Source organism: Chenopodium album, chromosome 27, assembly GCF_948465745.1.
Source record: "Chenopodium album chromosome 27, dcCheAlbu1.1, whole genome shotgun sequence".
Lineage (NCBI taxonomy): Eukaryota > Viridiplantae > Streptophyta > Magnoliopsida > Caryophyllales > Amaranthaceae > Chenopodium > Chenopodium album.
The window spans coordinates 4,120,663-4,144,893 of record NC_137860.1 but is presented as its reverse complement, the minus strand read 5'-3'; the positions used below and the strand labels follow the sequence as shown (position 1 = coordinate 4,144,893).

General features: G+C 38.3%; 1 protein-coding gene across 1 annotated transcript; it reads right to left on the bottom strand.

The window, feature by feature from the left end:
• Window positions 1-4,113: 4,113 nt before the first annotated feature.
• On the bottom strand, window positions 4,114-23,344 carry LOC145620486 (uncharacterized). The gene is made up of 6 exons (XM_081675175.1): window positions 22,819-23,344; window positions 18,983-21,907; window positions 16,794-16,847; window positions 16,257-16,612; window positions 13,828-13,994; window positions 4,114-4,549 (listed from the first exon to the last, which is right to left on the bottom strand). The coding sequence occupies exons 1-4, from the start codon at window positions 23,320-23,322 to the stop codon at window positions 16,370-16,372; spliced, it is 3,726 nt and encodes a 1,241-aa protein (XP_081531301.1). The 5' UTR covers window positions 23,323-23,344; the 3' UTR covers window positions 4,114-4,549; window positions 13,828-13,994; window positions 16,257-16,369.
• Window positions 23,345-24,231: the final 887 nt, after the last annotated feature.

Here is a 24,231-nt window from a genome sequence, read left to right as displayed (position 1 = left end):
CTTGTTAATATTCTGTAAATTATATCTTGTGTAATTAGGCCTCTCATATTTAGGTTGTACACACCTATATATATTGATTAATGAGAATACTCCAACCAAGGAGAATTACACAATATAATTCTACAATAAGAGTTGGGACATAGAGGGAATTATATGAAAACAATCTACTATACTAATGCCCTTCAATCCCAAAACATGCCTTTTAATTTGAGCCTAAGATAGATTTAATTTCGATGCCAAAACATTTTACTCTTATTAAGAAATTTACCAAATTCTTTCTTGAATGCAACATTTTTGTTTGTTTGTTTTTTTTTTTTTTTTAAGTGCATTAATTCTAAAAAATAAAAATTCTCTACGGATTTTAAATATATATTAAACAAATTTAGATGACACGTGACATCTTCTTCAATCAAACGAGTATTTAATTTACGTGCTTAAAAATATGGCTTATACAAGATTTGAACCCACGACCTTAGGTTTTGATAATATAGCGTTAGCCATTAACTTCTAACCATATCATATGTCATTCTACTAAAATTAAATATAAATAAGGATTTTTATCATGAAATTAATACAATAACTTGAGACGTCGCACAAATCTAAAAACTATCATTAAAATGTAATACAAATATAAATTCATCATTGCTCTTACAATATACTCCGTAAGTTTTAATTATAATCATGACTTATCTTTATTTATTTATTAAAACAAAGGAAAACAAAAACGTTGTTTAATTTTAAACCAACCCTCAAAAGAACATAATGTTCTTAGTTCTCACACATGAAACTTTATGGGTTTCGAACCTCAAACCATTATATTGCAAAGCAAACCAGTAAGGCATATTGAATATGCATGTAGCATATTGCAGCTGATAATATATATAACTTACTTTATCTGATGCCTTATGCATATTTGGGCCCTATGCAGTGTGATATTTGGGCCCTATGCAGTCGCACGCTCGCACATTGCACATGGTATGGGTTGACCATGCTCATTTTTTCGAAAACTTTTTATTCTTTTCCTCACGTAAACAATAAGGGAGTATAATATTTTTATAAAAGGAAGGAAATCCATTTAATAGATTTAAAGTTTCTTGGATTGGACGGTTAAAAGTTTATTTTTACAAAAACAAACATCAAAAAGCAATGAGAACAGAATTTATGTAGTAGATAGTTTTATGTTTTATTATAAACTCACATAGATGAATTGTTCATGCCATATGAAACATGAAAACAATTATTTTTAGGTAATATGACTAATGACCCTACTAGAGTACTAAACAGTACAATTATATCTTACAGTTATTTTCAACTCAATCCACGTTAGTATGTCAATCCTCGAGAAAAGGGAGTAACAAGTGTTACGTGATGACTATTCCCTTAACCCTTTGCACGTGGCTTATGAATCTGTTAGACATCTAGTAAAGGCTCTCGGTACAAGGTATGTTGTATGCAAGACTAACTATGCTATAAAATGGCTAAGTAGCAAGTACGCAATGAAGGTTTTCATAATTGCTTAAATTGTTTAGTTAAAAGTGTAAAATGAGTTTGGTTGTGTTGGTTGGTTGTATAAATGAATCTTGGTGCCTATATATAAGCATTTATTCTAGCTAGCCCTTAAATCTAAAACCTTCATTAAGGTTGGTTCTAGTTACAACCTTTTCAGCATGATCCCATATCTAAAGGAACATACACGGAGGTTTCTACATAATTCTAAAGGAATACGTGTCAACTAAAAAAAACGGAGGAAGTATTAAATTTTCTATGCCTAGTATGCACAAGAGTGTTCTAGGCATCTTCATGCTACAAGAGCTTTTTAGTGCCTTCCATAGTTTCTAGAACCTTCCAAGAGCACTAACCAACGACGCCACCCTGACGTTCCTTAGCCCAAAATACGCTAGATCTCAACAAGTTCGAGCACATTTGAAGCCCATTTGAAGTTTTGAACCTCCAATTGGCACATCAATTAGTCTAAGGTGCACCCTTGTGCACCTTAAATAGGTGCAACAACGTAAAAAAAATCAACACAACGCTCTACAAAATGAACATTTAGTAAAAAAAAAATGAACATGAAAAAAAAATGAACACGTAATAAAATGAACATTTAATACTTATAATGCATATGTTTCATAATCATGTTATTTTTTATTTCTTCAAATTTTTATGTTCATAATTAAATGCATTATATTCATAGTAATATTTTATATGTTCATATATAATTTCAAATATTCATAATGTAAATATGTAGTATTGTTGATGAAATATTAATTAAATCTGTTTATGCATATGTTGTCTTTCTTAAATGTTTATGTTCATATTTTTTAAGTATATGTTCACCTTTTAAATGCTTATATTCACTTTAAGAAACCAATGCTTACGTTCATATTTTGAAATGTTTGGTTCACTTTCTGAAATGCATAAGTTCACATTTTTTATGCCTATATTCACTTACTGAAAAGCTAATGTTCACATTTAAGGGAACCTATTCATATGTTCATATTTTGCATTATTATGTTCATTAATAAAAAAAATGCAGAAAATCAGATAAAATTCAATTCATTAGAATTAAGAAAATCATATACTACCTCCGTTAACATTTAGTTATTACAACTTTGGAATATTTTATGTCTCTCAAATAATACCCCAAAGTTGCAACTAAATGTTAACAGAGGTAGTATAACCTAATCAATCGAAGTTAATCACAAAGTCACCACATAAGAATTCGAAAATCACACATTTGTATGCCTATGTTCACTTTTTGAAAGCTAATGTTCATATTTTTTATGCCTATGTTCACTTTTTGAAAAGCTAATGTTCATACTGTGTTGTTGTTACACCTATTTCGTGCACCTAAGAATATGCCTTGGCACATCATTATGAAATTGTCATATGGTGGTTCACTAGAAATGCACAAATGCAAACTAAAGCTCTTTAAGGGAAGAGGGCTGCCAACCATCCATGGATTCCATGGCCCTAGGCCATGAAGTTGCCTTCTTGCCAAATGACCTATTCGACACCCCTTATTGGTGTTAAAGATGACGCGTGACACAAGACTCTTATTAAAGTAATTAGCACAGGTAAAGCTCTTTTATGATTTAATAAATGAGCTGATGATTTTGAATAATTTTGAAAGTTTTAATAAATTAGCATGAACATAAAACCATATATATACTCAGTTCGTATAAGTTACTAATTTATTCATATTCATGAACAAGCTTATTAATTTTTTTATCATACTTTATTCCATGAACAAACTAGTCACACAAATTTATTTCCTTATAAATATGATTAATTATTATTCTTAATTTTCAAAGTAAAAGTGCAAAACTCATTTATAAAAAAATCTCATTGATGAACTCAACTCAATAATAAAATAATTGTTCACCAACACAATAATCACACAAACCAAGCTTGTACAGATATCTGAACTCGACTCAACAAGCTCGCCAAAGTTAAATGAATGTAAACTGTTGCAAGTACTTTAAAAAGGATGGAGTAGGCAAAGAAGCTCCTCTTCATTATCCCATATTCAACTCATTCTAAAAACCAGAATCTTTAGATGATCCTCACACCATTTTTTAAATGAGAGCCACTTCCACATTCTAATAAAAGTCTTCTCTGGACAAATTTGACAAAAGAGCTTTGTATTGAAGATTATGTTCACAATCCATTTCGTTGGTTGCCCAAATCATCAAATTTGATAAGGATTTTATTACACAATTAGAAAACAATTCTATAGATGTTTAATCTTGACTCCACAATAACTTCTCATATCCTCTAGCGTCTCCACCTCTGCTCGACTAGAACCATTTCCAAAACTACCTTCCTATGTTTGTACAGAGGAAACCAATGCACAGTTACAAGAAAGCTTTCACCTTCATGATCAACAAATTTATCATTTAGATTTCTACTCCTACCTTATCTTTTTACTTTTCTAATTCCCATCTAGATGTCTCGACCATAGGTCTGATAGGTGAGGTATTCAAGATGGCAGCTCCAATTTTGCAACTATTGTATATAGGTGTGCAAAAATGGAAAGAGTACACAGATGGAGTGGGTTGCAGAATAGAATAATATGAACAAAATGCAGAGAAAAAAAAAAAAAAAAATCAGTTATGCCTTACTAAAGTTGTTCCTCATTAGGAAAACATAATAGCAGCATGGAATACAGTTACTTACAGGAATTTTGCTGTGGGTTCTGTTGACAATATAAACAAAGGGGCGCACATCATGATACCCCAAGGAGTATAGCATTACAATTGAGTGTTCTCTGCAATATGTTACAGGGTGATCTGATTAGTTGTAGATGAGGGCCAATATCCAGACGAAATCTTAAAAGCTATACTCCCTGCTCTGCTTTACTTGCAAGTTGGTAGAGTAGGCATCGCGATATCAGAGTGCTTCACTTAATTGTAGTCAAGGTGGCTCACTGGGTTAAGTTATTAACCAATGTAATCCTCCAACCATCAAGTTGATCAGATACTTCTAACCAAGTAACTAGTATCCCAATTTTCTCCTACTTAAGCAATATGCAAGCAAATGCTAGCCCCTGCATAATTAATAAACATAATTTATAGTTAATACGGTGTCAGGAATGGAGGCAGGATTGCAGGAAGTAGGTCTTTCAGTTCGGGTTGATTTGGTCCAAGTTCTTTTCAGGTGATGAGACAATTGATTCTGTTTCGATTTGAATTCACAATAAGTTTTGGACATATTTGGTATTTCTTCTATCAATCATCTGGATGTGTTCAATAAAATCTATAGTTTAAGCAGTAAAAAAAAAAAAGTTCTTCGAAGTTGTGCCAATGGTGGTCAAGGATAAGATTGACTTATGAAAATTCTCTTTTTATATACATTCTATCATTATTAATTAAGTCATGTACTATCATTAGGTTCAGCTAAGCTAAATCTCAGTTTTAAGTCAGAACTAGGTAATCTAATTTCGAGTTATTTGGATTTTGATCGGGGAAATGTAACGAGTGCACTAATTCCTAAGGACCGTGGCTTGATTACTTATGTGCGAAGGAGGAGGGGTCAGCCAAGTAATGAGGAGCCAATGAGGGGAGGCCTGTCAAAGAATGTGACAGCAGGGCAGTCACCACCAAATCAGTGAAGCAGCCCCTGAGATCATGACAGCTGCTGCATCTTTGTTTTGTCCTTCTTTTGTCAGCACTTGTATATATAAGAAAGGGAGGGTAGGAATTGCTAGTTAGGCAAGATCATAGTAATTTCTAGACTAGAGAGTGGTGCCCTAAAGGTGCTAATTAGAGACTAGTAGCCTCAAGCTACTCTTGTTTGCAATTTCCATTTTCAATTTAATTAAAAAAGCTGCCCATCTTCCCCAAGATTGAATCTTTATTGCATAATTCGATTTTATTATAAGTTTATAACTGTTAGTTTGTTACAAGTGGTATCAGAGCGGCGGTCCTGCGCCTGCCGGCACCGGGAAACCACCCTCCGTACTCTGTTTAAAAAAAAAAAAAAAAAAAAAAAAAAAAAAAAAAGAGAGAGAGAGAAATATGGTGACCTCGACAACCCAACGGTGTGATAATCTGGATGAGCAAATGGCCGGAGTACAAGCACGGCTGGAGGCCTTAGAGGCGGCGATGAAAACTCAGGAAGAAAGTCTCAAGAAGTCATTGAACGAGACCAGCCAGAAACTCGACAACCAATTTGAGTTGCTTCGGCAACAGCAAGAAGCCCAGACGGAGGCGAATGCCACGAACCAGGCCCAATTCTTCGAGGAGTTGCGGGGTTTGGTCAATCAGAGAAACCAAGAGCAAGGCTACACTCCGAGGAACCACAACCAAAACGGAGGAGGAGACCAACATTGGAGACCAAGAAAGTTGGACATGCCTCTATTTGAAGGGACGGATCCAGACGGGTGGATACTGAAAGGGGAGAAATACTTCACACACTACCATCTCACGGAGGAGCAAAAGCTTCAGGCGGCGGTGTCGGCTATCGAAGGAGATGCACTGAGGTGGTTTCAGTGGGAGAATAGGCGGCGGCCAATTCCGAGCTGGGAAAGCCTTAAAGCAAGGATCTTGCGCCAGTTCCGGCCAACCCACGCCGGCAGCCTTCACGAGCAGTGGCTGGCGGCGAATCAGGAGACCACCGTGAGTGAGTATCGCAAGCGCTTCATCGAGCTTTCAGCTCCTCTTGAAGATATACCAGAGACGATAATGATGGGTCACTTTATTAATGGGCTAAAAGACAAGATTAAGGCTGATGTTAGGTTAATGAACCCATTTAATCTGGAGCAAGCAATGGAGATTGCGGGTCGGGTCGAGGAGCGTAATATGGTTAGTAGGTCGAAACGGGTCGTGCCCAACTTCTTTGGTACGGGTAAACCCGCAGCGAGTGGGTCCGGGTCTTCGGGATCCAGATCCGTGACCGGATCCGGACTTGTTCATACCTATGGAACCCCAATCCAACAAGCATCCACCTTCAAGGGGTGGCCAAGGGCACCCACTGAATCGCAGGCGTCGGTGAACGCGCCCAGAACCACCGCGACGTCGACGGCCAGATCTGGAGAGCCGCGGCACCTCTCCGATTTTGAGCACCAAGGAGCGCAAGGCTCGAGGCCTCTGCTTCCGGTGCGACGAACGTTGGAGCGTCGGACATCGCTGCAAGAACAAGGAGCTGAGTGTTCTCTTGCTCGGAGAAGAAGAAGACGCGGCCGCCGGACCGTCTAAACCACCGGAGGCGGATTCCAGTGACGAAGAGGTGGCGGTTGGAGCATCTCTCTTGGTGGGGATTTCGAGCCCGAGAACAATGAAGCTAGAGGGGAGAGTCGGCCCTAAGGCGGTGGTGATCCTGGTGGACCCCGGCGCCACCCACAACTTCATCTCCGAGCTGCTGGTGGCGGAGGTGGGAGTTCCGGTGACCGGAGATCGCGAATTTGGTGTTTCGCTTGGAAATGGCGATGTTATTTTGGGAAAAGGGAGGTGTACCGGAGTTCGGGTGGTGCTCAAGGGAGGCTTTGTGGTGGTGGACAATTTTTTGCCACTTAAGCTAGGAAGTGCCGACTTAATCTTGGGCATTGAGTGGCTGGAAAAACTTGGTTCCGTTACTCACAATTGGAAGACTCATGTGATGAGTTTCAAGGTGGGAGAAGAGTTGGTGACCTTGGTGGGTAACCCGGCGTTGGAGCGCTCGAAGGTGTCTTTAAGGGCTATGATAAGAGCGTTGCAACATGAGGGTGGCGGTCTATGGGTGGAAATAAACCAAGTGGAGGCTGCTGCCACGAGGGGAGGAGATGAGGGAGCTCACGGGGCTGCTGTCCCGCCGTGATGGAGGGCATTTTGGGGCAGTTTGGTAGTGTGTTCACGGCTCCTAAGGGGCTGCCTCCGCGGAGAGGGTACGAACACGCCATTGTGATGAAAGAGGGGAGTAATCCGGTGAGCGTTAGACCCTACCGGTACCCTCAATTTCAAAAAGATGAGATCGAAAAAATGATTAAGGAGATGTTGGCGGCCGGAATTATTAAGCCATCGGTGAGTCCTTTTTCGAGCCCGGTCTTGTTGGTTAGGAAAAAAGACGGCTCGTGGAGGTTTTGTGTGGATTACCATGCCTTGAACCGTGAGACCATCCCGGATAAATACCCTATTCCTATCATCGATGAACTCTTGGATGAATTACATGGAACGGCCATCTTTTCAAAGTTAGACCTCAAATCGGGGTATCATCAAATATTGGTGAGGGATGAGGACACTCACAAGACGGCTTTTCGTACCCACGAGGGCCATTACGAGTTTTTGGTGATGCCCTTCGGGCTCACTAATGCACCCGCTACCTTTCAAGCTTTAATGAATGATGTGTTTCGGCCCTATTTGAGGAGATTCGTGTTAGTGTTTTTTGACGACATACTTGTTTATAGCCCCAACATGGATTCACACCTTGAACACATGAGGATAGTATTAACCGTCCTCAAGGAGAATAACCTAGTGGTGAACTTCAAAAAATGCAAATTTGGGCAGCCACAAGTGGCGTATTTGGGGCATGTGGTGTCCGAGGAAAGGGTGGCCGTAGACATGGAGAAGATCAAGGCCATGGTGGAGTGGCCAACTCCCAAGAACTTGAAGGAATTGCGTGGTTTCTTGGGGCTAACCGGTTACTACCGCAAGTTTATCAAAGGCTATGCTCAAGTGGCCAAGCCATTGACCGAGCAATTGAAGAGAGATAATTTTGGGTGGTCCATTGAAGCTACAAGGGCCTTTGAGACACTCAAGGCAGCCATGGTCGAAGCTCCGGTCCTCACAATGCCAAACTTTGGCAAACTCTTTGTGGTAGAAGCCGATGCCTCGAGCTATGGATTAGGGGCGGTTCTCATGCAAGATTCAAGGCCAATAGCTTATTATAGCAAACTTTTGGGACCAAAATCACAAGCTAAGGCAACTTATGAGAAGGAGTTGATGGCCATTTGCTCAGCCGTAGAGAAGTGGCGCCACTACTTGCTAGGCCGCCACTTTGTAGTGAGGACGGACCAACAAAGTTTGAAGTATATAATGGAGCAACAGGAGGTTGGAGGTGATTATCAAAAATGGTTGCGCAAACTTTTAGGATTTGACTTTGAGATTCAATTTAAACCCGGGGCAAGCAATAGGGTGGCCGATGCCCTTTCTAGGAGGGGCGGCAAGATGGGGGAGTTAGCCACCATGGTCACGGTGCAAGGGATCGAGTGGGGAGAGATTGAGAAGGAGGTGAGCACCGACCCTTTGCTGGGCAAAATTGCAGCAGCAGTAAGGCAAGGACAAGACACATATGCGGGTTATGCCTTGGAGGGAGAGAGGCTCATGTTCAAAGGGAGAGTGGTGATTCCCAAGACCTCCACCTTAATCCCCAAATTGTTGAAGGAGTATCATGATAGCCCCATTGGAGGACATCAAGGCGAAACCAAGACTTATCTAAGGGTGGCGGCGGAATGGTATTGGATTGGGATGAGGAAGGGCATAGGGGATCATGTCCGGCAATACTCTATTTGTCAACAAGCTAAGTACTCTCAATTGCATCCCTCGGGTCTACTACAACCTCTCCCGATACCTAAGGCTATTTGGGAGGACATTTCGATGGATTTTGTAGAAGGTCTTCCAACATCGAAGGGAATGGACTCCATCTTGGTGGTAGTAGACCGCCTCTCCAAGTATGCGCATTTTGTGGGTTTAAAACACCCGTATAGTGCAGCAACAGTGGCTGCCACCTTTGTGAGGGAGATTGTTAAGTTGCACGGATTTCCTTCCTCCATTGTTTCGGATCGAGATCGTGTATTCATAAGTATATTTTGGCGTGAGTTGTTCAAATTGCAAGGAACGGACCTCAAGAGGAGCACGGCTTACCATCCCCAAACCGATGGCCAAACCGAAATAGTCTATAAGACATTGGAGACATACTTGCGATGTTTTGTGAATGGGCAACCTAAGTCGTGGGGGAGGTGGCTACATTGGGCGGAATATGCTTATAACACGGCTCATCACGAGTCAATTGGGTTTACTCCTTTTCGAGTGGTCTATGGAAGAGATCCTCCAAAATTAATTAAGGTGGGCAAGGGTCAAACACCCGTGGATAGTTTGGATGAGTGGCTGCAAGAGCGGGATTGGGTGCTCGATGATCTCTACATGAACTTGCTCAGAGCCCAGCAGCGAATGAAGGCTTATGCCGATTCAAAGAGGAGAGAGGAGGAATTTCGTGTGGGGGATTATGTGTATTTGAAGCTGCAACCCTACCGCCAGAAATCTCTAGCAAAACGCCCCAATGAGAAGTTGTCCCCGCGCTTCTATGGTCCCTTCTTGGTGGTGGAACGTGTAGTATTGGTGGCATATAAGCTGAATTTACCAAGCTCTTGCAAGGTGCACCCAATTTTCCACGTTTCTCGGTTGAAGCGTCCGCTTGGAAATCAAGTAGCCAACCCCACTATACCCACTCAGATTTCAGAGGAATTGGAGTTGGTGGTGGAACCTGAGCAGGTCTTGGATGTCAAGGTGTCTCAGGACTCGCAGCAAGTCAGGGAGGTGCTAATTAAGTGGCAAGGCTGCCTACTTTGGAGGCCACTTGGGAGGAAGCTTCTCTAATTAATGAGCGTTTTCCTTCTTTTCACCTTGAGGACAAGGTGAGTCTTCTAGGGGGAGGGAATGTAACGAGTGCACTAATTCCTAAGGACCGTGGCTTGATTACTTATGTGCGAAGGAGGAGGGGTCAGCCAAGTAATGAGGAGCCAATGAGGGGAGGCCTGTCAAAGAATGTGACAGCAGGGCAGTCACCACCAAATCAGTGAAGCAGCCCCTGAGATCATGATAGCTGCTGCATCTTTGTTTTGTCCTTCTTTTGTCAGCACTTGTATATATAAGAAAGGGAGGGTAGGAATTGCTAGTTAGGCAAGATCATAGTAATTTCTAGACTAGAGAGTGGTGCCCTAAAGGTGCTAATTAGAGACTAGTAGCCTCAAGCTACTCTTGTTTGCAATTTCCATTTTCAATTTAATTAAAAAAGCTGCCCATCTTCCCCAAGATTGAATCTTTATTGCATAATTCGATTTTATTATAAGTTTATAACTGTTAGTTTGTTACAGGAAATGAGTACTAGTCAGTTTTGTGAGGCCTAGTAAATGATAAGTTAGCATCTTGATTTACATGCCATTTTTTTTTACTAAAAAATCAAGCACCATTGAAAAGCTGAAGAATTACACTAAGGGGGGCCTTAAGTCCCACCAATATTAAGGGAAAAATTTAAACCCCAACCTCCAACCTCAAATAAACCAAAACGGAAAATGGGACACGATAGGTTGACCAAATAATTGTAAACCTAAAGAAAAACTACACACTGCTCAACCAATTAAAAAAACCCAATAAAATAAGTTGACCATAAAAAAGTCATTAGTTTGGTATTAAACCAAAGTACCCACAAAATAGAACAAACCAGCCCAACACAGAGCCTTATGCCCCTTACACCTTCCACATAGAATGTATACATGACAACTTTGAATGAGGCCACTGAATCAAGAGTTAAACAGCTTTTTCTTACCCCTTTTTGCTCCCTTCAGGACTTGCTTATTTATACCCTCATCCAGGCTCTCCGTCCATCCCCAAAAATACATCTTACAAGAAGACCAAATACCTTTTCTCTTCCCACATCTCATGTCAACTAAAAAAGACCCTTCTTGCACACAAATGAATTATGACTGAACATACACAGACTGTGTGAAGCATTGGCCTACCACTTGGTTCACTGAGCAAAACCTATTCCACTAATATTGACATATAAATGATATAATGAGGCACAACTTACAGTACACAATTCATAGTCTCATATATTAGCTACACAGTCTCCTTTATGACATACTTCCTCCGTTTTTTTTTTTTTTTTTTTTTTTTTTTTTACACCGTTTGGGTTGGGCACAAAGAATAAAAAAGGAATTAAATAACAAAAATGCACATGTGACTACAAAGGAAAGAGAGTAAAAGTGAGGTAACAAGGGTAAATATTACATGTGACTCAGGGTAGGCTTGGGTATTTGGTGTATGAACACAAACAAAAAGTGTATGAAAGCATACACCAAAAAAAGAAATGGTGCAATTAATATGCAACTTCCTATAAAGGAAAATGGTGCATTAAAAAAACTAAAAAAAAATAATTCAAAAAGAAGTAATAGATTGCAATCCTCTCTGAAATCCCAACATCGTCTTTCACAACCCAACTTTGAAAATATTGAAAAGGAAATTTGGAAATTTCTAACTGAAAGCTCACAAATAGTTCTTCTTTAGTCCTCCCTTCCCTACCGAGCTTGGTGGTAACAAACACAACTCTCAAATATATTTTCTCTTCAATCGAGCAGAACATTTCCAGTCCAATAAAAGCTACAAAAATTCCCCAAATTGGCATTAAAGCAAGAAATTTTACCAGTATCCATGCTTATGAGCTTATCTACGCCTGTCAAATTTTTTAATTGCTACGTAATTGATAATGGCAAATTGCCCAAAAGATATTATTGACTGCAAAACCCACTTTATTCATATCATCTAGCAAAACACATTTTAGGGTTGCAACACACAGCTTTGTATTGACAGTCCATCTCCATCATCTAACATTTTCATAAATCACATTCAAAACAGAGAAAATAGCAATGAAAAATAACATGGCAAGGGGGGTCAAAGCAAGAAGAGAAATATGAAAGATATTGATGAGGCTGGAAAAGAAGCTCGAATTGATATCCACATGTGAGTTTGAGACATGGATTTAAGAAGATAGATTTTATCTAGTAGGCGAAAAGGGAGGGGAAAAATAGATGGGATTGGGAAACTCCAAGGAAAATCCACTTTTGTGTTGTTTATTTAAGTCAATCTGATAGGGGTACAGATAGGTTCAGGGCTATAAGATGAATGTGTTGACAAATACACACCATAAAGCAGTAGTTTGGTTGAAAACTCCACCCAATTTAACCCTATCCTAATCTAAAATATGCATATCCTATCCTTGAGAGAAGATTCCTCTTACCTCTAAAAACGAGAGAACACCACAGAGCACACAAACACTCTGCACCTCCACCTCTCGGCCTCTAACCCTCATCTTCTAATTCATCTCCAAGACTCCGCGTACTGCCCTCCATTTGCCCCTAAATGAGCTAAATTCCATCTTTCTTCTTCCCCCAGTGCCAATAGTCAGCCCATTGTTTTCCTCCCACCACTAATCCTATATTGCTAACCTGTTATGGGTAGCCCACTTTTTAGATTTGGGGCAAAATCAGCTTTATGGAAAGAAGAATGGAGGAGGAAAATTGGAGAAAGCAGTTGCACTGATAGAGAGAAAAACAGAACATGAAGGGGAACAGCATGACTGACTTGGGTGAAGCAAGGAAGAAGGATTTCCTTGTAAGGGTCAATGTGGAAAGCAGTTGGTGACCTAGGCTATCCCATTAATAGAAGTGGTTTTCGGTGATCATTCCAGTATAATTTAATTGCAGTTTAAATTGTGGCTCAAAACTTTAAAACTTAACTTACTTTTCTTCTCAAAATCTAAAAGACTCCCCCCTCTTCTTTTCATAATAATAATAAAACAAATAAATACTTCCTCCGTTTCACTAAAATTGCAACACTCCTCATTTTATATTTATCAATGCATTATATCAATCAATTATATCTTTTGATATTTTGAAAATTGAGACGTACCTAATAAGATCCAACATGACTATATTTTCCCTTGACCATAAATCATATTTCCTCCGTTCTTTTTCAATCGCAACGAAGGGGTATTTTAAGCTTGTCAATGCACATTTTATAACATTTATATCCTAAGTAATATTTTAGTTAAAGTTATAAAAATCATATATTCAATAGGAAACTTTGAGAAGAATCTAACAAGATCCCACTAGACTATATTTCTTCAACATATCAATCACTAAAGGCGATTAACAGAGTGTGCGAATAGTGTAAAATTTCAAACGTTGTGATTAAAAGAGAAAGGACAAAGTACGTCATCCGTTTATTTTTTTTACTTGCAATACTTTTGCTTACGCACTATTCATGTACTTCACTTTAACTAATAATTTAAATTTAAGTATAAATGTAGTCATATGGGATCTTGTTAGATTCGTCTCGATTAATACATTCATAATATCAAATTCTTATAATTTTTACATATTGGAAATTGAGTATATTAATGAACGAAATAATGTATTGGCAAACATAAAATGAGAAATGTGCAAGTAAAATAAACGGTGGAAGTAAAAGTTAGTCACAATAGAGCATGTGAATAGTGCATAAGTCAAAGCATTGTAATATTAGTGAAACGGAGGAAGTAAATATGGAGAAACATTCTTGAATCTTGATTGCATACCTGAGATTTTTACACATTAGGCCCCAAGTTTTTAAGTACCAACCAACTAAACACTGCCAAAATGAGGAGACTTGTGATGTAATCAATCAGGTAACTGTTTCACCAACAACCTCTGGTCTTCAATTGCCTCTTAGAAACCAAGAAACTCAAACAATCTTGAATGTGCCCTGAAATATTAAGATGGAAACCAGCCAATTAGATTAATTAATCCATTAAAAATATGAAATGTAAATGCCCTGCCTTAATTTCTGCCTAGGCAAGTAATGGAGTTCTACAGCTGCTGCAATGAAGAAGCTCGGTAGCAGCAAACCCAGCAACTAGCAACAGGCTATGTTAGCAAGATTTATTGCTCCCCTATTAGTCAACTTAATCTATGGAGCATAATGACTGGTTAAATATTCATCATTAAGTCCAGTTCAGCATCAATAGATATTTGTACAAATTTCTGTCATAACAAAGTTCATTATTTCCCAGATTTTTTGTTTCTGCATAACAAATAAGTTATTACCAATTGTGCTATATAGTTGTAAGAAACCTGATATCATTCAATCATAAAGATTATAAAGAGCTAATCCTAAATTTTCATACTCTATAATTCTCCAAAGATCTCTCTCAAAGATGAACTAAGATTAATGAAAATACATAGAAAAAATCTGCTAAGTTGCAGGAAAAAAAAAAAAAAAAAAAAAAAAAAAAAAAAACATCTTTTTACTTTGTTGCAACATTTCTACTCCTTTTTTTTATATATATATATATAATTGCAACACTTACTATAAACGGCCGTAATTTTTTAAACTGCAATATTTCCTTAATTGAGAATACTATTCGCTATTTTATTATATCTCCCCTCAAATGGTCCCCATTCATAGTTTCATACCCCACTCACACTTCGTTAACATTTTCCTTCTCTCACATCCCTTACTTTTACATAAATTACTCACTCACTATCACTTTTTTTTAATCATTTTTAAGTTCCCCAACAAACTCCACTTACACAATATTTTAACAAATTTAAACCAACTCGGTGCTGGTCAAAATGTTGCAATTAAATAATACGGAAGGAGTTTTTTTTTTTGCACTATTCATATTTTTATATTAACTGCCTTTGGTGATTTATTTAAGAATAATTAGTGATCTTGTTAGATTCGTCATAATGTATAAGTTTAGCTTGTAATAATCAAAGATATTAACAGTTGAAGTTACGCATTGGCAAGATGAAGTTTGCAGTTAGAGACTTGTATCACGGATCCATTCTGTTGTGGACTTTTAAAGGCTCGGTACCTTGGACTGTTTCACAGTGGCATTAAAGTCGTTTTGACATTTAACTGATCATAAGAAGAGAAGTTTCAAGTAATAGTGATAGAAGAGCCAGCATACTAAGTGTCAACTACCCATAAAAGAATGAGTAAAACTGAAATAAGCCACCATATTACTATCTCCAAAACTCTAATTAGCATCCATCCCACAATATAGGGGTGGTAAGGTCAATGCAAATTGCTTTATTAGCCCGAAGATGCTTTTGTCAGAACCTTGCTTTGAAAGACAATTGACTAAGCCAAAAATAGAGAAGAATTTACAGAGACATTACATTCAGGGCATTTGTAGAAATTAAAAAAAAAATAATTAAAAAAAAACTATTTAATGATTTCTACTCCCTCCGTCCCCAAATGATAGTCCCTTGTGGGCAAAAATCACGGGAATTAAGAAACTTAAATAAAAGTAGTAAAATTACATTAAAAAGATAAATTTACATTGGGTATGTAAAATAGTAGAGAGAGAAAGTAATAAAAGTACATTGAAAAACAAAATTTATATGGGAAAGTTAAATTTGCACAAATATTGTTGTAATTGGAGGAAATTTTGATAAAAATTTGATATTAATGGTACTTGAAAAAAGCAAATGGAACTATCAATTTGGGACTAAAAATAGGCCATAAGGGACTATCATTTGGGGACGGAGGGAGTATTATTTTGATGTAATGTGAGTAATAATGGAACTTCAGCTGCTGACATGGTTCAACATTGGGGGGGGGGGGGGGGGGGGGGGGGGGGGGGGTAGCTGGAGTAACTATCACTAATCACAACTTTCTTACTCCATAAAATATTGTTCAATATGTTAAAGAGAGGCAGAATTCCACATCCTTAAAAGAGGAGCTTAATAAATCTTCATAATACTACGATAATCTATAGCGTAGCTAACAAACTAAAACAATCTCGACTTCTTTAATGATTCAACATCTCTACCATTGCATCATGTTTCAAAATCCCACACAGATCATTACTTACCAGCAAGCAACATAATTATTGTATTTTCCAATACAGAATAATTTCTTTTAAATATATAACTACACAGCAAGAATTTTGTCTATAAAAGTACATCAATAACTGAACTATAAACAAGAATGAAAAAAATAGATTGGCAACATTACCTTGGTAGGACAGATACAAGTTTGGAAACAGCTTCAGCATGGTGTGCTCCTGAATCCTGATTTAGTCAGATCAATGGCTTTTCCCGAGATAATCAAATGTATTTGCAAAGCTACTAGTCGGGACTTCCTCCTTTCCAAATGGCCTGCAGTGCTGTGCCTTGCATGATTCGGGCAGTCAACTCAGGTTGGTGTTCAAATGGATTAAGAGGAAATAACCCCTTATCTTTGACCTCCAAGCCATAGACAAAGGGAAGTCTGATCGAGACAAAACTCTCTGGAGGCAATATAACTTGACATCCAAGGCTGAATTGCAGCTGCTGCTCGTGACTTGAAACACCTTCCAGTTGATGGGGCTCCTGCACAGATGCAAGGAAAACAACAGGTATTAAATTCATAGAGATGGACAGTCAACAAAAAGATGAAATATCAACCCTGTGGTCAAGGTTCAAGCACAAACTAACCAAACTACCAATTACAAACTCATTATTACAAATATAAATGCAACAAAGTCAACAAAGAAAAGTGGTCAGTGAATACCTCAAACTGTACAACAGGGTTGGTTGCTAATACAACAGGAAAAGGAGGTGTAACCTGCATCCAAGAAACGGATAATTATCTAAAATGCTCACAAATGAAGGCCTCATAAATTTGCAATAGACAACTTTGACTCAGTATTAAGAGAAAAACAGTAAGCGCGTTTAAGTATTTAACTGACATCAATAAGGGATCATGTAATGCAATTTAAGTCATTCTGTCATGACTGTCATATTGGTGGTGTATACATACATAGGATACAAAGTGAGTTATGAGGAGAAAAAGAATACAAAAAAGAAATGGAGTTACATATATATTATTCACAGAATCTTATGGTGAACCAAAAGACTTCTAAGCAGAAGCCCAAAATATCCAGGGATGCAATTTGAAATCTTCTGAAGTAAGTCAATCCATTCTGTAATTCTCTTATGTCAAATATTGAGGAGGTTTACATAATGTTACCACAACTTAGCCTTTCTTTAGCATTCCCATTATAAATAAAAAATAAAATTAAAAATAAAATGACAATGAAAAGGTCCCTCATGCATGATTTAATAGCAATATATAGTACGCAGGTGGCATCAAGTCCAACAAGAAGGATATTAGATGGCTAGAAGCTAAGTGTCTACTTGTAAAGGGTAACTGGGCAATTTGGCTGCAGAAGAGAGAAATGCAGCATATCAAGAAAAAACAAACAAGACACAAACATTGATTTTTGTGCTGAATTAGCTTAATTTAATCTTCCAGTTGATGTACAAAAGACAATTTGAAGAATTGTGATGCTCAATAGTTCAGGAGAGCAATCAAGCACAATCAAGTATTAATTTGTCAATTTCATATGCATTTGATCTAACAAGCATACTAATGTCAGGCTAATTAAAGTATAAAGACGTGGAGTGGGATTCATTTTCAGGAATCCATGAAGCTGTTCAAACTATTACATTAAGACAAGGTCATGTTGGCACTTAGAATAGATTTATATAATTCATGATATTACATATTATCTTCGGAATGAACTTCTTACATCTTAGGCATTTTAAAAATTATTCTTTTCCTCCCAGCCTACAATTAGTTCTTATCAGACGTTTATTGAGTCTCAATAGAGTAAGGCTTCATAGGCAAGTATGCTTGTATACTTGTGTTAAACACTTTTGACATGGTTACTGGTAAGCTAATATTCCTTAAAGTTTATATTTCTAAGATGCATAGCACTCAGATGACTCTAATTACAGATAGCCTAAGTATAATTGCATTTTTGGCAAACCCCTTTTACTCCACACTATTTACAACTTTACACTCTTTCTTATTTAATCCACCTTTTTCTTACACAAACCCACCTTTTTACCTTATCTCTTTAACTTTATTAACCTTTTTATTAAACCCACTCACCTTTTTCATACTTATATAGAAACAAGAGTCATAGATAGAGAGGAGGATGAGTAGGAGAGGGTAAAAATTGTGAGATGAAAAGAGTTGACATGATGGAAAAAAAAAAAAAGAAAACCAACTCAAATGAGTAGGCATATATTGCCCAAAGTAGCAGAATTACCTAGGAACACCCAAAAAAAAAGAAAAAAACATTCCAATCGGATTTAACATAGGTTTTGTTCTCTTCACCTTATTCTTATTCTTATTACTCATTACTATATAAATCAGACCAATCAGCACCAAACTAAAACAGGTGACTAGGCAAGAACCTAAAGAATTCAGACGAGAAAGCCTCAAATAAGGTGAAGAAAATATAGCAATACGGGGGAAGAAAAGAGAGAAATAAAGAAAAGTGCCCCATTTCGCGAGGAGAGAGTTAACAAGTCCACAACTAGTACAAATCAACCAAAAATTGCTAGTGTAGTACTTAAGAGAGAATGGAGGGTATAGAGGGGAAGTTGGGACAAAAGGAATAGTTAAGTAGAAGGTTTAATTTAATTTGGATATTTTTTTTTCTATAAGATTATTAAAATTAAGGCGTTTACATGTCTTCTTAGAAATCCCTGAATGGATATCCAATTGCAGATATCAACATGGTAAAATTTGTGAAAAAAGAAGACAGAAGCACATATGAAGAGTTCAAGATGTTAACAACTGTCAATCTACCAAGTGACCACAGAAAATAAATAAATTTCATCAGTAAACAAATTAGGTTGATATAACTACATATACATAAAGGAGACTGATGCATAAGATTTTCATACCACAAAAATCCTCTGTAACTGAGATATTGTGCCTGCAAACTTCAAATTTTGCCCATCCTTCTTATTCTTTGATGCCCTGCAATGCGGGCAATTTAGGTACAGTGGTAAATTTCTGTTTAGCAATGAAAATGCAGGCCCATTATTCTCCACTTTTAAAGAATTGTGACTCTGTTGAAGATCTGAAACAGAATTAGGTGGAATTGATGGATCAAAAAGTGTATGTTCCACTGGTTTAGACAATGATATTCCATTCACAGCAAGGTTGCTGTCAACCACAGCTTCATTTGCTTTATCCAAATTGCTAACTTTGTGTGTTGTAGCATTACCGCTTGGTGACCGATGCACTTTACCATGAAGATCACTCTTACCCGATTTCAAGGGACCCCTATTCTTACGATTAACATGTTCCACAGGACGAGTAACCTGAGATCCTTCAGGCAACGAGTATGGTTGCCCAAGTTGATTCAAAATTTCTGAAGATAATATAAAGCGGTGGCCACGCGGGCATTCATGCTCAAAACCAACATAAACTACAAAATGCCTAACCGAAGGATCAAACATAGTCTTTCCCCCATTGGCATCATTATTCTCAGAAGCAATTTTACCATCATCAACATTTAACGGAATTAAATTGCTACCTATATGCAAGAAAGGATTACCATCAACATGGCCAACATTGTTCAACCCAGATTTGTTCTCTGCTCCTGCAGAAGAGACCTCTTCAGATTTTTCAGATCTTTGAGAATCAGTAGCAGAAATGTGACTTTGCTCTGTGCTTGCAACTCTTACAGCAATTTTTTTAACACCTTTTCCTGGACCAGATGCCAGCTGTGCCTTTGGCTGTAAAGGGGGAAATGCAGAATCAGAAGTTGTTGATCCAGCAACAACCTCAGAAAAAGCTTTCTTCATTGTGGTAATTGGAAGACCTCTACCAAAACTGATCTTTCTATGGTCAGGTATTGAATCGTTCACAACTTTTCTGTGGCCTTCCATTCCGTTCAGTTCTTCACCTGGCTCCACCAACAATGTGGTGCTCTTCTTGGCATCCTTGACTGCAGTTGATTCAAGTTTTAAGTCTGGTTTACTGCGGAAGGAACCTTGCCTCAGAGCATTAGCAAAGGAAACATTTGAGTGCTTCTCTTTCTGAAGGACAATAGTCCATTTCAAAAGGAACTTTTGATCATGCGGAAATCCAGCTTGAAGCAAACCTTTAGAAGAATCATAGTACTGTGCCCCTCCAAGCCGAACCACAGTCCATGATGAAGGCTGAATAGGCCAATTGTCACTCAATTTTGGCAGTTGCAGCATAGGAAGAAGCTTATCACACTCAGAAAATATATTAAATTTGATATTAGCAGATTCAAAATCAAAAGGGTCGGCTCTTAACTGTCGAGAGCGGCCACAAGCACAAGCATGAAGAAATACATATCCACTCTTATGTTCCTTGCTTGTAGCATCTAAAGGAAGTCCATCATCTTTGACTTCGTGTCTCTGGTGCATGCACGGTTTTCCAGTCAAACTGATAGCATCACATAGTTGCCTTCCAGACTTCCAGATTGACACGCATTCATCCTCCAATTTTTTTTTAAATTCCTTCACAGAAGGACCCTTTACCATTGAGTGAAAAGCATACAGAGCCTTTTTTAATTGAGTTTCATGCTGTGATGTTGGGTAACAGGGAGGCAAGTCTTTTAAATAGACTTCCATAGCAGCTGGTAGGGCTTTTTGGCACCATAAAGCCGAAAATTTTCTATTGATCCCCTTCCCACTCTCCAACAGAGAAAGTGCAGTGCTAGGTGGATCAGCACCTTTAGGAGCGATCCCTTCAACAAGAGGAGGGGCACCATTACGTTGCCGGAGTTTCCTTCTATTCAAATCAGTTTCATCAACAGAACCGGGTTTTGCAGACAAAATTCCCTTTAAAATTAGTTGGCTGGAAGACAACCACATTTCTAAACTGGGAAGCTCAGGGACAGCAGTCGCTCTTCCAGAAGAAGCAGATGCTGCAGCCGCTGCTGCAGCTGCAACAGCAACCATACCAACACCTGCTGCTGAACCACTGTTTGCATTTGTAACCATCCCCCCTTTTCCTCTTAATATGTCAGCCTGCCTAACAATAAACTCCTTTAAAGTCATGATGTCATCCTTATTTCCACTCTCACTGTGACTTTCTAGCAACAAAGCATCAGGAGTTGCCTTTCCACTCAAAACATCTTCTACAAGGCCTGTGGCAAATTCAAGAGACTCGCCCCTCAAGATTCCAGAGCTGTCTAAAAGCACAACAGCTCTTGATGCATCAAGGGTTAGTAGTGGAGCTAAACCAGTTATTGAACCACTTCTGGACCCTACATGACTACTACTTTCAGAACCCGTAAGAGTCCGGCATTTTTTTATCAAAAATCGAATTTGAGTTTCAGTGGAGGATTGCAATTTCTTAAGTAAACTACCTTCAGTTTTATTTACTGGGCGAGAGAGCACAACAACTGAACTAGAACCCTTCCCTGGCAAATCTGATCTAGCCAAGCTGCTCAAACCTGACTGGCTAGAGGAAGATTCATTTGATTCTTCAGCCGCAGCACTGGAATTCACCATTTCTGAGAAATCATCAACAAAAGCAAAGAGCGTAACAGGAGTACACTGTCCAGGAAATAGTGCAGTATATGAGCCTAAAGTTGACATGACAGATATAGAACTGTTTCGATTTGAGATGCCAGTACCTCTTCGTGGGGAAGGACTCTTAGAGGATGTTGCTGGGGCAGGAGGACGAGAAGACGATGATGAAGGCCTAGTAGTTGAAGGCAATATACTCTGTGATTTTAAGAAAGGTATCAAAGCATGTTTGGCAGACTGCAGCACTCGTAAATTTTTCAAAACCTGAGTGTCAAATCGTGATCCCTCTTGGATGTAAACAATTACATGGCACACCTGCAGTAACATGGGAGTTCCAAATTTTTCCTTAACATCAATAGGCCAGTTCCCAAGGGAGGAATAAAAAAGGCAACAACTTACAGAAACCATTCAAAATTTACCAAACAGGGAAGATGAAGAATAGAATTTTAAGGTGCTTAAAAAGAGTCAAACCACAATTGCTTCACTAAAAGCTTTCATTTTATCCTTTTGACAATGAAACATGTTAGAAAGAACATGACCACACTAGTAGTAAACTGAATCCCAATAACTACGTTCAAAACATGAAAATTAGATCAGAGTTTGCCAGCATTCCAGTTTTCTAAGGTTTAAACCCGACCTAGATAGCAAAAGTAGCTAGCCATAGTCACTCCAAGTACCGTAAAAATCCATGTTCTTGATACACTACTCCCATCTTGCTCCTCTCAATAAGTCGTTAGTCTACACCAATGAAGTTAAACTACAAATCAAATTATTCAACAACCCATAGTATTTCTTAAAAAAGAGCTCAATACTAGGTTACTTGGACTCCTCATTTGATGTAAATTGCCCGTATTGGACACTTGGACCCTTCATTTCATTCTATGATCAAAATCATGACATTAGACACATACCCGTCGTACACGAGTTCCCAAGTCCGAGCAAGGTTCTCCAATCTATTTATTAAAAAAGTAGACCACTTATCATCAATCAATTGCAATTCATAGTTTCATACATTGAACATTGTTCATATCTTCATTCATATGATCTACCCCTTCATTTCTCTAGTTAGCAATTCTAATCACAATATATAGCAAATATAATTATGTCCTTCATCAAAAATCCAATTACAAACAATCAACAATATCAAAAAAACTCATAGTAAAATAAAGTAAATAGCAAAATAAAATCAATAAAAAGTGATACTCTAATAAAATAAAAGAGCTTACAGTGAACATGAAGAGCATTCCCTGAATATCCCCAAACTCTTGTTCTTCAACAACGGAATCGAAACCGGAACCGGAACACATAGCAGGACATTTAATCGAACACATTTGAAGAAACAGCAAATTCTTCTGCTTATCATGATAATAACTAATCCTACGATTACTAAACCAAACCTTAACCTCTTCACTAACCTCCTCATTGTCATCTGAAGCGATTCCGAGAGGCGTATCGCAGCGACCGGAACCGAAGACATTGGAGTCGAGGATTCGATTGATGAGCTGAGAAACGTCGGAGTTGCGCCGGGAAATGAAGCCGACGACGACGACGCCGGAGGGAAGTTGCGGCGGCGGAGGTTGGGCGGGAGTTGCGGAGGTGAGAGGCGGACGAAGCGGCGGAGGTGGCGGCGGAGAAGGAGAGGAGGGAGATGGTGATGAAGTAGAAGGTTGAGGAGTTGGGGGTGGACGAATTAGGACTCGCATTGAATTGGGGTTTGGTTTGTTGTCCATGTTTCAATTGTTTTTGATTTGAATTGGCTTTGAATATATGATGGGATGTTAAATAAGTTATGCACATATACTACGTACTTGTATTAATCAAATAAAGTCGGGTTTTGTCAAGGTTAAAAGATTTGGGGTCGGGTTTAGTCAAGGCTAAAAGATGTTGGAAACGAGCCTGTACAAATTCTTTCGGAACAACTATTACTTTCCCACCGGGCTACATGGTAAGCTACTACATTACCTTTCCTTCTTACATGTGTGAACTTATATGCATTGAAAGATTTAACTAAAGAACGCACATCATCATATAACAGCCATAAAGGAGACCGGCCGCAAGAAGTATCATTGATAGTATTGATGACTGACAAAGCATCACTGTCCAACCACACACGAGAAAACCCCAATCTCGTAGCAACCAAGCATCCAAAACGAGCAACAGCCACCTCTGCAGACTCCACATCCCAACCCTTGTTAAGTCTTCTCACAGTTAGGGTTATTAAAAGCTGACAAGACACGACAACCCGACACGAAATAAACGGGTTTGGGTCAAGAATTCTCAACCCGTTTAACTAATTGGGTCGACACGAACCCGACACGAAATTAAATAGGTTAGGTTTGGGTCAAAATTTTCAACCCGAAAGCGACACGCATAGCCCGATTGTATAATTGGGTTGAACCACAACCCGTTAACCCGAGCTTGACACTCTTAACCTGTTGATTAAGTAATACAAAAAACTTTTCATTAGTTTTGTAAAAAAAAATAACTAAATAAATAAAATAAAAATAAATAAAAAAAAAAACATTGGCACCATTCATAAATTTTGTTGAATTTTTTACGGTTTAATTTGGCGGAAAATGGAAAATTGTTACTTTTCAACATTTCACTTTTCCACTTAAGAGGATTCTAAATACCTAGGC